The sequence below is a fragment of the Zingiber officinale genome, chromosome 11B, assembly GCF_018446385.1.
Source record: "Zingiber officinale cultivar Zhangliang chromosome 11B, Zo_v1.1, whole genome shotgun sequence".
Lineage (NCBI taxonomy): Eukaryota > Viridiplantae > Streptophyta > Magnoliopsida > Zingiberales > Zingiberaceae > Zingiber > Zingiber officinale.
Window position 1 is genome coordinate 8,734,111 of NC_056007.1, and position 14,937 is coordinate 8,749,047.

The 14,937-nt window shown below is 37.1% G+C and overlaps 1 protein-coding gene across 1 annotated transcript; it reads right to left on the reverse strand.

Moving 5' to 3' along the window:
* Positions 1 to 3,386: 3,386 nt before the first annotated feature.
* On the reverse strand, positions 3,387 to 9,147 carry LOC122034497 (outer mitochondrial transmembrane helix translocase-like). The gene is made up of 5 exons (XM_042593776.1): positions 8,852 to 9,147; positions 7,653 to 7,953; positions 5,539 to 5,697; positions 4,615 to 4,910; positions 3,387 to 3,965 (listed from the first exon to the last, which is right to left on the reverse strand). The coding sequence occupies exons 1-5, from the start codon at positions 9,047 to 9,049 to the stop codon at positions 3,768 to 3,770; spliced, it is 1,152 nt and encodes a 383-aa protein (XP_042449710.1). The 5' UTR covers positions 9,050 to 9,147; the 3' UTR covers positions 3,387 to 3,767.
* Positions 9,148 to 14,937: the final 5,790 nt, after the last annotated feature.

Consider the following 14,937-nt stretch of genomic DNA (forward strand, 5'->3'; position numbering starts at 1 on the left):
ATGACCGACTCGGTCATAGTTGATGCATTTCCCAGAGAAATTTTTGCTGATGCCTCCTCTCGGTCCCATCTTGGAAGATTTGGGGTTCTTCCGTTTCAAGTTTTGACTGTACTTGACCACGTTGGCTTTCACAGTAGCTTGAGAGAATAACTTTCTCTCTGAACTCTTGTTGTCTTCTTCGATGCGAAGTCTAACAATGAGTTCCTCCATATTCATCTCCTTCCACTTGTGTTTTAGGTAGTTCTTGAAGTTCTTCTATCTTGGAGGCAACTTCTCAATGATAGTAGCCAACTGTAACGTTTCACTTAGAATCATCCCTTTTGAGTGGATCTCGTGCAAGATTACCTAAAGCTCCTGGATTTAGCTAATCATCATCTTGAAGTCAACCATCTTGTAGTCTTGGAATTGACCTACGATGAACTTCTTGACTACTGTATCCTCCGTTTTATACTTCTTGACTTCTTGTCTAGGGACTTCCACAGCTCCTTAGTCGTTTTCTTCATACTATATATAGCGTACAACGAGTCAGCAAGACAGTTGAGGATGTAGTTTTGACAAAAGAACTCAGAGTGAGTGTATGCCTCCACTGTACTGATGGTGTGAACATCAACATCCTCAACATGCTTGGGAGGGTCCTTGGTCAAGAACCGAGCTAGATTGAGCATGGTCAAGTAGAAGAACATCTTCTGTCATCTCTTGAAGTTTAATCCAGTGAACTTCTTTGGCCTTTCCCCATAGTTGATTGACACTGTTCCAATTAGGATGGAGGGGGCCTTAATGTGTTGAGTCTATTGCACCTCAACATTTTATTCTATGGTCATCTCAATAGAACCGGAATATGTTTTAAGATTGTTGGACAATCTGTCAGAAATTTTAGGGAATTAGTCGAATTTAAATTACATCAAATTAAATTCAATTTATCTGTTGAAATGATCTGAGTAGATAATTTCAAGCTGTCAGCAGGAGCTGAATTTTGCCAAGTGTTGAGTTCAGACTGCACAGTGACTGAGCAGGCGGCTTGGCCGAGCGGGCAGAGTGGCTGAGCGAGTAGAGCGGGCCATGAGGCAGAGCAAGCGAGTGGGCAGATCGGCTGAGCGGAGCAAATTAGCCGAGCGGGCAGATAAGAGAGTGGCTGATCAGGCCGAGTGGTGCAAAGCAGCCGAGTGAGCAAGGTGGCCGAGTCACAGATCAAACCGAGTGTTCGAACGGGTAGATCGACCGACCAGGTAGTGTGGTTGAGTAGTAGATTAGATCGAGTGGTCGTGCCTAGCAGAGTAGTCAATCGAGTAGAGCAGCCTAAAGGCAGAGTAGCTCGAGCAGCCCGAGTGGGTGAAGTGGCTGAGTGGGCGAAGCAGCCGAGTGGGCGAAGTGGACTGAGCTTTGCAATGGACGCAGTTTCCTTAAAACATAGTCACCCCACCTCCGGCTATGCTTCAAGATTTTTTTGAGTCATCTGTTTCCTAAGATACAACGGTTAACTGTGATGCACACCAAACACTGATGGTCACGGTGAACTGAGAGGTAGCCGATTGCTATCACGAGTACTCTGCCAAGCAAGAGATGCACGATAGAGGAAAAGGGAGATGTAGGTGGAGAGCTTCAGTTTTTCTGTGTGTGTACTGCTTAAGACCATGGTCTCTCTTTTTATTGGAGTATCATCCCTTACCTGTATTGAATGCCGAGTAATGATCATTCAATATCTAAAGATTAATAATAATGAGCATCTATCAATGGTCGATTATTACTATTCGGGAGGTTATGAAATCACCATTAACTATGGTTAATACTTTCGTTATCTTCTTGAGCAGCAAATAAAAAGAATCTATATGATAAAATATTAGTTGTTCTACTTGAATAAATTTTATTCCGATCGATTCAACATTTAATTCTTACACATAAGTCAATTTAATTCAGTAGATATCAACACATGATATAGAGTCTCTCGTTATATATTTATTCATACCTTAAATTTTTTAATATGATACTAAGTCTCATAATGAAATTTCTTTTTCTTTCACGTCTTTCTCTTCACATATCCCGCATTTGAATACTCGCAGCCGAATTCTTCTTGTCATTATTATTGATTGTCTTCATTACCGATCATCTCTTCCTAAAACAAGGACGATGTTTCATTATTCACAAAAAACACATCAAATTATATAAAAAAAGCACTTCAAATTATCATTTTACCCCTCTCCATGCATGAACGTTTCTTTTTAACGTACAACTTTTCTTTCCTCCTAATTTAAATTAATTTAAACATTATTTAAATTTTAATAAATAATTTTTTAAATTTATTTAATTTTAATTTCAAAACTTTAATAAAAAAATTTTAAAATATAAAAAGAAGGTTAATAATACATTTAAAAAATTCTATTTTTTAATATCTTAACATTTTTAATATGTAATTATTAAAGAGTAAAAAATAAAAAAAATAATGACCAAGTTAATTTTATTAATAAAAATAATAAAAAAATAAAACATCACTTTGACATTTTTTTAACTAGCATCATGGTATTTTGAAAGTTTCAAATCTTTTTTTTTAAGTAGGGAGGACTTAAAAATAATAAAAGAGAGTTTCTTTAGATCCATGCCCATTTAATAAATCTATTAAAATTGAAATAATTTCGATGAGAGTTCATAGGTTCATTAATGAATTTTAATCAAAATTTATTGATGAATTTAAATGTTTTAAATTTTATAATGAGATGAAAATATGAAATGTATAAAAAATAAATATGATGAAAAATTGAGTTTCAAGTTATAAATCCACCATGGGTGAGTAGGTTAACTTTTGGTGTGGATGGATAAGGCCGTTTACAGATAAGAACAAGAAAAATACAGATGTATTATTAGACTTTTCAAACACGATTAAATTATTTTATTTTTAGTTTTATTATGAAATAAACTAAAACACTACAAATGAACGGGTGGAAGAAATTATTTTATTTTATTTGTAGTTTTATTTGAGCCACTCTGCAATTATCTTCTGATGACAACGGCAGCCAAACATTCAACAGATTAATCAAACTCCACGATTCCAATCTCAACTATGCCATCTCAACTATGCCAAACTATAAGATATTTACCTCCAATGAAATGAAACTAAAACATTAATTGTTATACGAGGACTATAAAATATTTTTAAGATATTTTTCTCCAATAAAATGAAACTAAAACATTAATTGCTGTATGAGAAACTATTTGTGCTTCCAAATTTATCCGGCGGAAAGGCGCTGGTTGACGAGTACTTTCATCACAATCTCTAATAACAAAAGTGAGAAAATTAGACTGTTTTTCTTTCATCTGGTTTGACAAAAGAATAAATAATCGCAACTGAAATATTATAGATCAAACTTACAAGAACCATTCAATTTGGCAAGAAACAAGGTATAATATAGGATGTTTCCTTCTTCACTGAAGCATTGTGTTCCTTAATCATCAACCAAAATTAGTCATACATCCTGCCCACCAACAATAACGGGAATAAATTTAGGCATAAAACATGTAGGCGATTCAGACCTCCGATACTTTCAAATAACAAGCTAAAATGTAAAAAGGTAAATAAACATTCGGTGGTTGACGCAGACTTACAGAAACAATATGATTAGCATTATCGTATTTGGTTATATCAGCTATAGAAGAAAGAAAACAAGCATTCTTTGGTGGATGCAGATTTCAAGAAAGATAGCGGGGTGCTTCCATCTAAGGCAACGTGTCGAGCCACATCATACAAGTTTGTAGCGCAGAGCGACTATGTGAATGATCTAAGCATCTTGGTTTTCAGATTGGTTGCTCACAATGCGAGACATGAGCTTTGAGATCTCCAAAATAGCATTATGGACCTGCTCCTCGTCTGGTTCGGTTTGTGCAGGCCATGAAGATTGTGATACAGATACTTTCTTTCCCTTTCTAGAGGTTACCAGTGCTCTCTCCAAGTCTGCCTGTTTGAGTGGTCTTGGACCCTGATAAGAGCAAGACAAGAGAACTATAAGATCAATTCATGATTGCAACATCAAGCTTTGCAAAAATCACAATTTATTTGGCTACCATCCTGAAACAATTAGTTGTAAGTATCCAAGAAACAAAGAAGGTATTAACCAAAATTCCAACAACCTGATATATTTTGCTCGACTAGGAAAATCTCAAAACCAGGGATTCCAAGTAAGTTTTTTTAAAAAAGAAATAGCAACAAGGCATGATCCTCATCTATGGTTGACAGAGAAATTTAAATCCTCTGGTGAACCCATCAGGACAGTGAATTGACCAGGTTTAAAATCTCAGAGCACAACTGAAGAGTCCAATACCAAAGTGAAAATTAACCACAATCATAGGCACTCAAGTGACTAAGAGATCTATGTACGGAAGCATATCGCATATGGAATAGCTTACCAACAACAAATCTCATCCTAACATGGCTTTTCCTAGTTAAACCACACTTAAAGAGTTATAAATGAAAAGATTGGAGAGGATTGGAGTCAACATCAAATGGCAAAAGAAGTTTGCATTTCGGAGAAATAATATTCACTAGTAAACAGAGTTTCAGAAGATTTGAATCACAAAATTCCTTATTGCTTGTATAAAAAATGTTTGGCATCAATAAAATATACTCACAATGGATGTTTTTCCGTTCTTTTCATCATTGAGCAACTCCCTTACAGGGAAATAGGCTGCTTGTTTGCACAGTTCAAGTATATCTGAACCACTAAAACTTTGACACAATGCAGCTACATATTCGTAATCAATGTTCTCTTCGACATTTTCACCCTTAAGGATGACCTTCAGTATCTTGGCTCTCTCACTTTGATTAGGCATGCCAATTTCAAAGGTCTGGGTAAATCGCCTAAGTATTGCTTCATCAAGTTCTGATGGCCGATTTGTAGCAGCAAGAACCATCACACGAGCATTTTCTGCAAGAATGGTATATTTTGGGCATAAGGGAGAAGAGGTAAAGCAAACAAATCATAATTAAAAGAACGTTATAAGTGGGTGATGAATAAACTACTTCCAGAAGTGGCAGTTGTGGTATCATATCAAGGAATCAAGCAAAATGCTTGCGGACAAATTAAAAACATCATTCATCCTTGTATAACATTTCCATACTACTATTGACGTTGGTTTTGACGGTCAGTCAGGCCCAGTGCAGTAGTAAGATCACACAATATAATATGATATCAACATAGAAATGCAGAATATAATCAGAGTTTGTTTGGCAATACGTTTTGGAATAAGCTTAATCGCAACAGTAAAAAAAAATAACAAGGATTATTGGACGGATCTGAGGTTTAAGGGATGCAGTAATCTGACCGAACGAACCATTTAAATAATAGAAGTTAATAATTCAACATGGAATTGAGATATGTGACAATAACATCAAGGGGATGTTTTCCCCCAACGATCTAAAAGGAAACCTTAGATGCACAATAAATTGGAACTAGCAAGAGTAGTACTGGTAAAGAAAATGCATCATAATTAGGAAACAAAACATAAATCTAAAATATTGACTAGAGTAAAAAGTACAGGAGTTCCAAAACTCACGGTCAGTGGTGAAACCATCCCACAAGGACATGAACTCAGTTTTCATGTTAGTCATTGCTTCATGATCTGTATTTCGTCGCTGACCCAAAAAGCTATCCACTTCATCGATAAAAATGATAGCAGGTTGTAGCTTATAAGCAAGGCTAAACACAGCAGCCACTGTAACAAATCCAGTGAAAAAATAATTATTTAAAGAAAAACATGTGAAATTAAATTGTACCTGATATTGTATGCCCATTAGTAATAAACACTTGGAATCATGAAATTAATCAGCAAAAAAGAAAAAAGCCATTCTGACCTTAGGAACTAAAAACTTTTTACACATTCGTATCATGCTAAAGTAATGTTTATATGTTAGGGGCAACAGATCCATTTGTTTAGAACCAAACATCAAAGTTTCATTATTAGGTTTGAAGCTCTCTCGTGTAACACTCTTCTATAGGGTTAGATCTTTATCTATATGGTGAGTTTGAGATTTTTATTCATTGTTTATAATTTTAATAGTGCTTGTTTATACTTTTAAGAGCGTGTTTGCTTTGAGGGCTATATAGAAGCATTCAGGTCAGATTGTATCATTCACTAGAAGATCTTTAGCAACAATGGAAGCTCACATTGAGACGACCATGATGGGAATTTGGTGATTCCACTAGGTAGAGGGCATCTCGCTAAGGGTTTTCTTGATATAGGATGACCTCTAGATCAAGAGTCAACTTGACTAAGGATAGTCTAGTTAAGAGAGTCGAGAGTGTTTCACTTAGTTTGCAGTTCGGCATTGTGAGGTTTAGCTACGTATACTATTCATTCTAGAAGCTTACTTCAATGTGTCATTTAAAGGTGTGGTTTAGTGGATTTAGAGGTGACACACCTAATGAGTTGTAGGTTATGGATATAGGAGCAAGGTCTCGAAACTACATTACTAAAGATGGAACACCAACAAAATGAACAATGAATCCCCAACAACCATTGGGAGAGGCAATTTTTAGTAATAGTCTGCTTCTTCAAAACTACTCAGGCTAATGATAGAGGCAAAAGCTCTTTCTAACCAAGCCTCATTAGTTATCATAACAATATCATGGAAATGTTGCATAGACCTATATATATATATATATATATATATATAGGTCTATGGGAACAAAAGATTATTTCTTTATTTCTGTTGTATACACCACTTTAATATTGATCATGCACACCTGTGTATTTAACGTGTTTAAGCTTTGTTGTTACAAGAATCGAAAGAGAAGTGCAATGTTGAACAGAGTAATCAATGTTGTGAAAAAGGTCAACGTTTGCAACGTAGTAATTGGGTTGCATAGATTACAATGGAGGCAATTACATCATGTGCAATAGAGCAAATTCAAGGTAATGATGATGCAACATGAGGCATATACCACAAATAGAAAAAAAAATGATTGGAATGCACATGACAGAGAGAGGTCAGAGAAAAACGAAAGTGAGGTGGAGGCTATTCTAAAGAAACCTAACCCTATAAAAGGGGCTCTAATACCATGCCAATTTAAGAAAAGCAAAATATTGAATTGCATTTATAAAGAGATAATTGTTACATAAATACATAGATTCATGATATAGTTTGCAATTAGACCCAATTAATCTTTCTAATGTCGACCTTTTCTTATAAAAACCTCTACAACATCAATCAAAGGGAATTTGTCTTATAGATTCATACAGAATGAAAAGTGACTAGATTATGAGTTTCACTTCTTTAGGGGGATCATTATGGTTTCTAATAAAAACCAACCTAATTAATTTCTGCAAGTAATTCTACTAAAAATACCACTTCTCTACCTTGTTACATGAGAAAATAAGAGCAAAGACCTGTAACTCACTAACCTTAAACTATGATGATTTTCTTCACCACACATATTAACCTAAAACCATTTCTAACAAACAACGAGTTTCAACATATGTCATGATGGAGAATAAAATAACATACACCAAATGAAATATATATAAATAAAAAATTGCATCTTTAGTGAATAAACAGTATATAAAAAATAACATTAACAATCATAGATTTTTAGAAATTAATTGAAGATAACAGTGGAGAATATCAACAAATCTGTAAAAGAAAACAAGATATTAAAAACTAGACTTGCCAAGTTTTTGAGCATCTCCGAACCATTTACTCATCAAATTTGAGATCCTCACATTAATAAAAACTGCACCAGATTCTTTAGCTAAGGCCTTCGCAAGCATTGTCTTTCCTGTTCCAGGTGGCCCATACAGTAAAACTCCCTTTTGAGGGCTAAGAAGCTTTCCCTGTGAAAACAATTCAGGTCTACATAGTGGAAGAATGACCAATTCAAATAGTGCTTGCTTGACATGTTCCAAACCCCCAATAGATTCAAACTCAACATCAATATGATCTGGATTTATAACATCACAAGCTATTACATCCTGCAAAATGATCATAAATAACACCATTAAGACATTTCTAATACAAATCAACCTCCATTCGAACAACTTGAGGTGTTACTTAATGATCCCTATTAAAAATGAAGGTTATTTGGCAAAACTGTTATTATAAGAAACTTAGACATAGACAGCTCTATCAATTAAACAATATTTGCAATTATCTGTTCTTAGCTGAAACCTTATCAATCATAAGATAGCATTAGTAAATAGAAGGGAAATTGACATTTTTGTCACTTTCCTTTCCCTCCCTCATGCATTCCATCCAAGTAATCGGACCCTACATGATCAAATCACCAGCACGGAAGTATGATCTTAGCTATCAAGAATACCAGGATTGACAGTATACTTAAATATAACTCTACTACCAAAGAGAAGATGAATCTAAGATGCAAAATTTCACTGAGCAGAAGAGTTGTAGTTGTTGGAGTTTCTGCATCAGCAAAGCAGTGAAGTTCAACCTCAATCTGATTGTCCTATAGGCGTGTTCTGTCCCATAAAACGTCTTAAAACAATAAAGCGAGAAAACTGATGAAGACGGGAGCTCAGAAAAATAATAGCGGGACATCAACTCGCATAAATATCACCTTATTATCTTATTGATTATTGCAACGCCCAAAATTCTAAAAAAAAAAGAAGAAGGAATTTGGGACCTAGAAAATGAAACTCAGCATATGGATTCGCCTAGAACAAACCCTAAAACGGTTGAATCCAATATCTCTGACAACGGAAATGTCTCAAAAATTGAAATTTCATACACAGAAATAAATAGACGCATGACTTGATGGAAGGTACAAAAATAGTATCTGAAACAGACCGAACACCGTCAAAGAAGAAAAGCGAGAACTGGATTAAAGGGCAAAGGGAGGAGCAGGACAAAGACCTCGTATTGATTGGTATTGATGAGAGGGCGGCCGAGCCGCTTGGAGATCTCCTTCTTGTGCTCGAGGGCCTTTTTGCTGGCGGCTCGGTTGGGGTCGAGTTGGCGCAGCCCGGCGAAGAGGACGAGGCAGCTCAGCGCAGCGCTCGCCGCATAAAGAGCTAATTCCTGCAGGAACCTCGACTCAGATGGCATCTTCATCCTTCCAAGTTCTCCGCAAATCTCTCGCCTTCTCCTCTCTCCCTCCCCCTCCCTCTTCTAGTTCTCCTTTGGAACGCCGACAGTCTTCTACGCTATATACCGTCGCTTGGTCTCTCTGCACGAATTTCCCGAAGCGCCCCTTAAAATATTATGCAAAAACATTCTTACTTTTTAAAATTCTGGAACCCCCCTAGGGCTCAACATGCGGCAGTGTCCGGACTGGGCTTGCCTTGCTCTGCACGGTCTAATCTAGGCCCATGCTCGGCCCAGCACAAGACAATTAGATCTCTCATGATTCCTTTTTTTTTTTTTTTAATTTACAATTAAATAATGTATAGTAGAGATTATTTAAACCTTAAATTATAAATCCTATGCCATTCTAAGTTTCACATATATCATGTTTCAGTTTTGATAAATTAATAGAGAAAATTTTCTTTTAATAGGTAGTGAGCCTAAAAATATTGGACTGATATGTCGTCCACTACGAAAAATATGGTGTCAGGTTGATCATTCCAAGATTAAGCAACGTAAATTAGATATCTAGTATCAACTAAAAAAATAGAGATTATGTCTACTTATGATTCGATGGTTCGATTCTATTCGGTTCGATATGATGCCAAGGACTTGAGGGAGCGTAGAATGTTTAGAGGGAAGTATCAAATATGAACTTAGATGGAGCATTTGATGTGAGAACAAGGATCCTCTAGTCTAGGATTCTTGGATCAATTTTGGATCCCTATCCATTTATTGGTGGAGTGGATTATACTCCACTTGTTAAACAGATGAGCTCCAACTCACTTCACCAATAAATTTGAAGGACCTTTCCTGATTCAAAAAATCCTGGATCAAAGAATCTGCTTTGCTTGATGTGAGAGAAGCAACAAATGACACATGGCAGATGTAGGACTCAATTAGAGCATAGCCATGTAGGTCTTAGTTAACACGACTCCATTCGGATCCTCAGATCCAAGAGCAGGATCATATAATTGTAGTTTGCCCTGAACTACACACGAAGGTAAGGTTCAGGTCCTTCTCTGTATTGACCTAAGGATAGATTGACGGGACATTAGAAATAAGTGAATAATCTTTTACTATACTATAATAAAATATTCATATAGGTAATACTTCTTTTTATTACCTATCTACATCCTTCTATTAGAGCATCAGAACATCCATAATAACAAAGGATATTTTTTCTAAATAATATTTATGATCTTTACTTTCACAATATTTTTTTTAAAAATATATTACTTTTTAAATATCTTAAATCTTACCATTAAATATTTTGCTAACCAAGTCTCACACATTAAATACCTAACTTTCAAATATTTCTAATTTTAGAATCAAATATCTCACTAACTAGATATTTATAGTCCCATAATCATTTTATTAATTTATATCTAATTTTATATTTAAATAAAATTAATTATACTTTTCATTTCTTCAAGTTAATATATTTGAACTATTATTTATCTATAAATATTTTTTTACATATTATTTAATATAATATATTAATTATTTAATATAATTATTTTAATATTGATATTTTATTTAAAAAAAACAATATATGATTGAATTTTTTAAAAACATTGATTGAATTTTTCAGAAACAAAAACAAAAAAAAATAAAAGCAACGTTAATATTTTTTTTTTTTGTTATTTTTCCAAAACATGGATTGATCCCAAGCAATTGAATTTATGAAAAAAAAACTTGCCCACCAAAAGATGCCCTATAATTTTTAATACCTTTTAAATACCTCCCATCAAATATCTCTTAATATCCTCTTTTACGAAAAGATATTTATTTTTTCTTCAAATAGGACACGTAATTAAAGGATACTAGGCTCTTGAGTTATTCACTACGAACTCTTCCCAATTTATCCTGATAACCTATGAAAAACTTTCGTGGGACCAGACCAGTCACTCCAGGCTTGACGTTACCAGTATACTTAATCATTTTTTTTTTCTAAGAAGAGATATTTAAGAGAAGATATACTTAGAGAAATATTCTTTTTAGATATCTGTTTGTTAGTGTGGATGCTCTTAAGTTCTTCTAATTTTATTAAAACATCCATAATAATATCAAATATTTCTTTCAAATATTTATGATCCCTATATTTACATCATCAATTAAATACCTCACTTCTCAAATATCCCAAATTTCATAATTAAATATTCCCATAATAAAATATTTATGGATTCCACCTACTAAACATGCCACTCAAATATCGCAAATTTCACACTCAAATATCTCACCAACTAAATATTTATAGCCCCACGATCATTTTATATTTAAATAAAATTAATTATATTTTAATAATTATTCAGGTGGGTCAGTTGCATGCCACCAAAAATTATACTCGGTGATTTCTAATGTCTTTCAAATATCCCTGATATGGGGGTGTTAAATGGAAACCTTGGACTGACGTGGAAAGCGAAGTCTAGGTGAGGTGGAAGTTCAAGTCAAGGAAAGGTGGCAGTCAAAGAGTCACCCTTGGGTAGAACTCAGCCTCTTATCCGGTAATAAGGACCCCAATTCAAGGGTGGCCGGTCTTGCTTGAGGAACGAGCATCCCATTCCTAGGTATAGTTAATGACTCGACTAGATCTGAACAACTCGAGATATTACTTCAATGATTAGGGACCAATCTCTAGTTGTGAGGATGCTCAATCAAAAGGTTGGTGTGGTCGCTAGGGACTTAGTTTTCTATTCTCTAGAAGACAAGCAATCCTATATAGGACGGTCATAAAGTCGTCAAGACTTAAAGGACTTGCTTCTACAATTTCACTCAAATATCTAGACTCCCAGCATATACTCGAGCGACTCTAAGGATAGGGCAATACTTCACTCAGATATCCAGACTCCTAGCATATACTCGAATGCCCCTAAGGATAAGGAGGTACTTCACTCAGATATCCAGACTCCTAGCATATACTCGAGTGACCCTAAGAATATGGCGGTATCTCACTCAGATCTCCAGTAGCACCACACATGTATATCAGAGTAGCGCAGAGCGCAGTCCAACCTTATAAAACTCAAGATTCCATTCATTATTCACCCGGGCAGGTTAATGCCTGACCGAGATATGCTTAGGGAATAATAGTATCAGAAAATCCTAACAACTTATCAGAGAATAATAACCATCTGTCAGAAAATATTCTTCTAAGAGGATGCTGGTTCATGGAATCTTCCTTAGAGGCGATTATGCTTCCCCTTAGCCGATATATTATGATTGTATATGCCTTCAACCGCCTCATTAATAGTGTCAGTTACAAAAAGGGTACACACGGGTAACAAAAGATTCCTCGGATTGGCTATATGCTTTTCAAGATGCATATACTTTGTTGCTCAACAATTTTTGACACCCGACATTCTCTGTCATCTCATGATTGCGGAGGTATAGAAATGATATATAAACAAGGGATCCTCTCTGATAGCAAGGTACACACACACACTTGATACATTGCATTACGCGCGCATCTTGCTATTCATTACTACTATTCTACTTCTCGCTCGGGCAGTTATTGACTAGAGTGTTGGAGGACCTTCACCGGGACCCCTTCCCCAGTTTTTGGGTGCTGACGTTCTATTGGCTCATTTAAATGTGTGCAGGGAGCTTAGCACACCATCTTCGGTTCAATCTAGAAGTCTTCGTTCAGTCAACACCACTGCCACCTACCCAGTGCTTTACCTCCAGCTTTCAGATATGATCAAATTTGGTACCGTCTGTGGAAAACTTCGCCTGAATCTGAAGCTCCAAGATGGAGAAGTTGGATGACTCACCACCGTCGCATTAACTCTAGAAGAGCTGGAGATGCTGATCAACCCTTTAGCACAAAAATTAGTGCAGTAGCAACAACAAGCAACTACTGGTGGTACTTTGCCACCCAATCCCGTCACGTTGACAACAAAACATTAGAGAGAAAGAGGAGCTCGGGAGGGAGGCCTAGCTGGACGTCAGCCCATTCCCCCAGCAGCTGGCTTGGATCCTCCTTATGTTTCACCAGCCCATCTGCCTCCTGTGTCTCACTCACCAATTGCGTGCCATTAGGTGCTCTTCCACATGCTGTCCGAGTACCTGGGCCAAGAAGGACTACTTCAAAAATCTTTCGAAGAAGCACTTGCTCGAGAGGGGTACAAAGGAAAAGCCCTAGTAATTTGCAGCTCTCCCAAATGGATTAGCACACCTTTCTCCCAAGGCGTGCTAGATGATAAATTGCTAAAACATTATCGTACTCTGGCAATGGGTGAATACTCAGGAACAACTGACCCTAAGGACCACCTTATGAAGTTTGAACACACCGCCCTCCTCCATTAACATATGGACGACATAAAGTACCGAGTGAATCTCACCACACTCTCAGGCTTAGTACAAAGGCGGTTCAAGCGATTGCCGACCGAGTCCATACATAATTTCAAGGATTTTTGCAAATCCTTTGTTCATCATTTCACTAGCAGCCGATGTTATCATAAAACCCCCTTGACTCTCTTTTCACTCAAGCAAGAACCTAAAGAAACTCTGGACCTATATCAAAAAGTTCAACCTGGTGGTTATGGATGTACCCTTAGCTACCCCAGAGATTTTGGTGAGCGTCTTTTCTCAGGGGCTCACCGACCATGATTTCTTCTGCTCTCTCATCAGGTGGCCGCCCAGAGACTTCGATCATTTACTTAGCCGAACGATCGAGTATATTAATGTGGAGGATGCACAGGCAGCTCAGAAAAAGGAAGTCTCCGCACCTGCCCAAGCATCCGCTCTAGAGCACCGAGCACCGAGCACCTCCTCCACCTCCATAGCTTAGAGGAGCCCGCACGAGTCCCTATCCTCATCATCCAGAACCCCAAGCTCAAGATGTGAAACATGTGGGGGTTGAGTAGGTGGAGTGTCTCGAGCCCCTTAGATGGGCTCCACCATGATTTTACACATACCACAATTCTACAACTCACGATACTCAAGACTGCTATCATTATAATCGGGCACATCGCTAAATCGCCAACCAGGAATACCATTGGCATTCACCGTCTCCTCGTCGTCCCCAATATCAGTGACCAGACGTTCCAGCCAAGAGGAACTATTGAGGCATGGATCAACACTAAAGGACACCCCTACGATAAGGAGACCCAACCCAGGTTCCCACCCGAGTCTAGCAGGATCAACCCCCCGACCCGACAAGAAGAAAATCATAATAACATTGCTCGGGGTGATATTGGCATGATCACAGGAGGATCAACTGACAGGGACTCCAACCAGACGAGAAAGTTGCACACCTGTTGGCTGGAAATTCACACTGTCGACTGCAACCAGGAAAAGGCACAAGGGGCCAAAATTAGCTTTAGGTCCAAAGATCTAGAGGGGGTGGAAATCCCCTATAATGACACTTTGATAATTAAGGCTGTTATAGCCAATTATAACATTCATCATACTTTTGTTGACACAGGTAGCTCGGTCGATATCATTTTCAAGCAAGCGTTCGAGTAGTTGCAGATAGAGCCGAGCGAGCTTCAACTCATGGTGACGCCTCTGTATGACTTCACAGCTAATGAGGCCCAGTCGTTCAGTTAAGTTCATATCCTTAGGAGAGAAACCCCTAATGAGGACACATCGGTTGACTTTTATAGTCACGGACTCGCCCTCGGCCTACAACATCATTTTGGGTTAGCCAACCCTAAATAAATTTCGGGTAGTCGTCTCAACCTTTCGCTAAAAATTAAAATTCTCTATAGATGACTAAGTCGGGAAAGCTAAAGGAAATCAACTGGTAGCACATAAGTGCTATGTAGAAATCATCAAGACAGAGGCTAACATTGCCCGTAAGAGCCAGAGAATGAAAGTCAACGCCATCCGGGAAGCACCACCCATCCTGCTATATGAAGAAAGGGAGGAGGTCC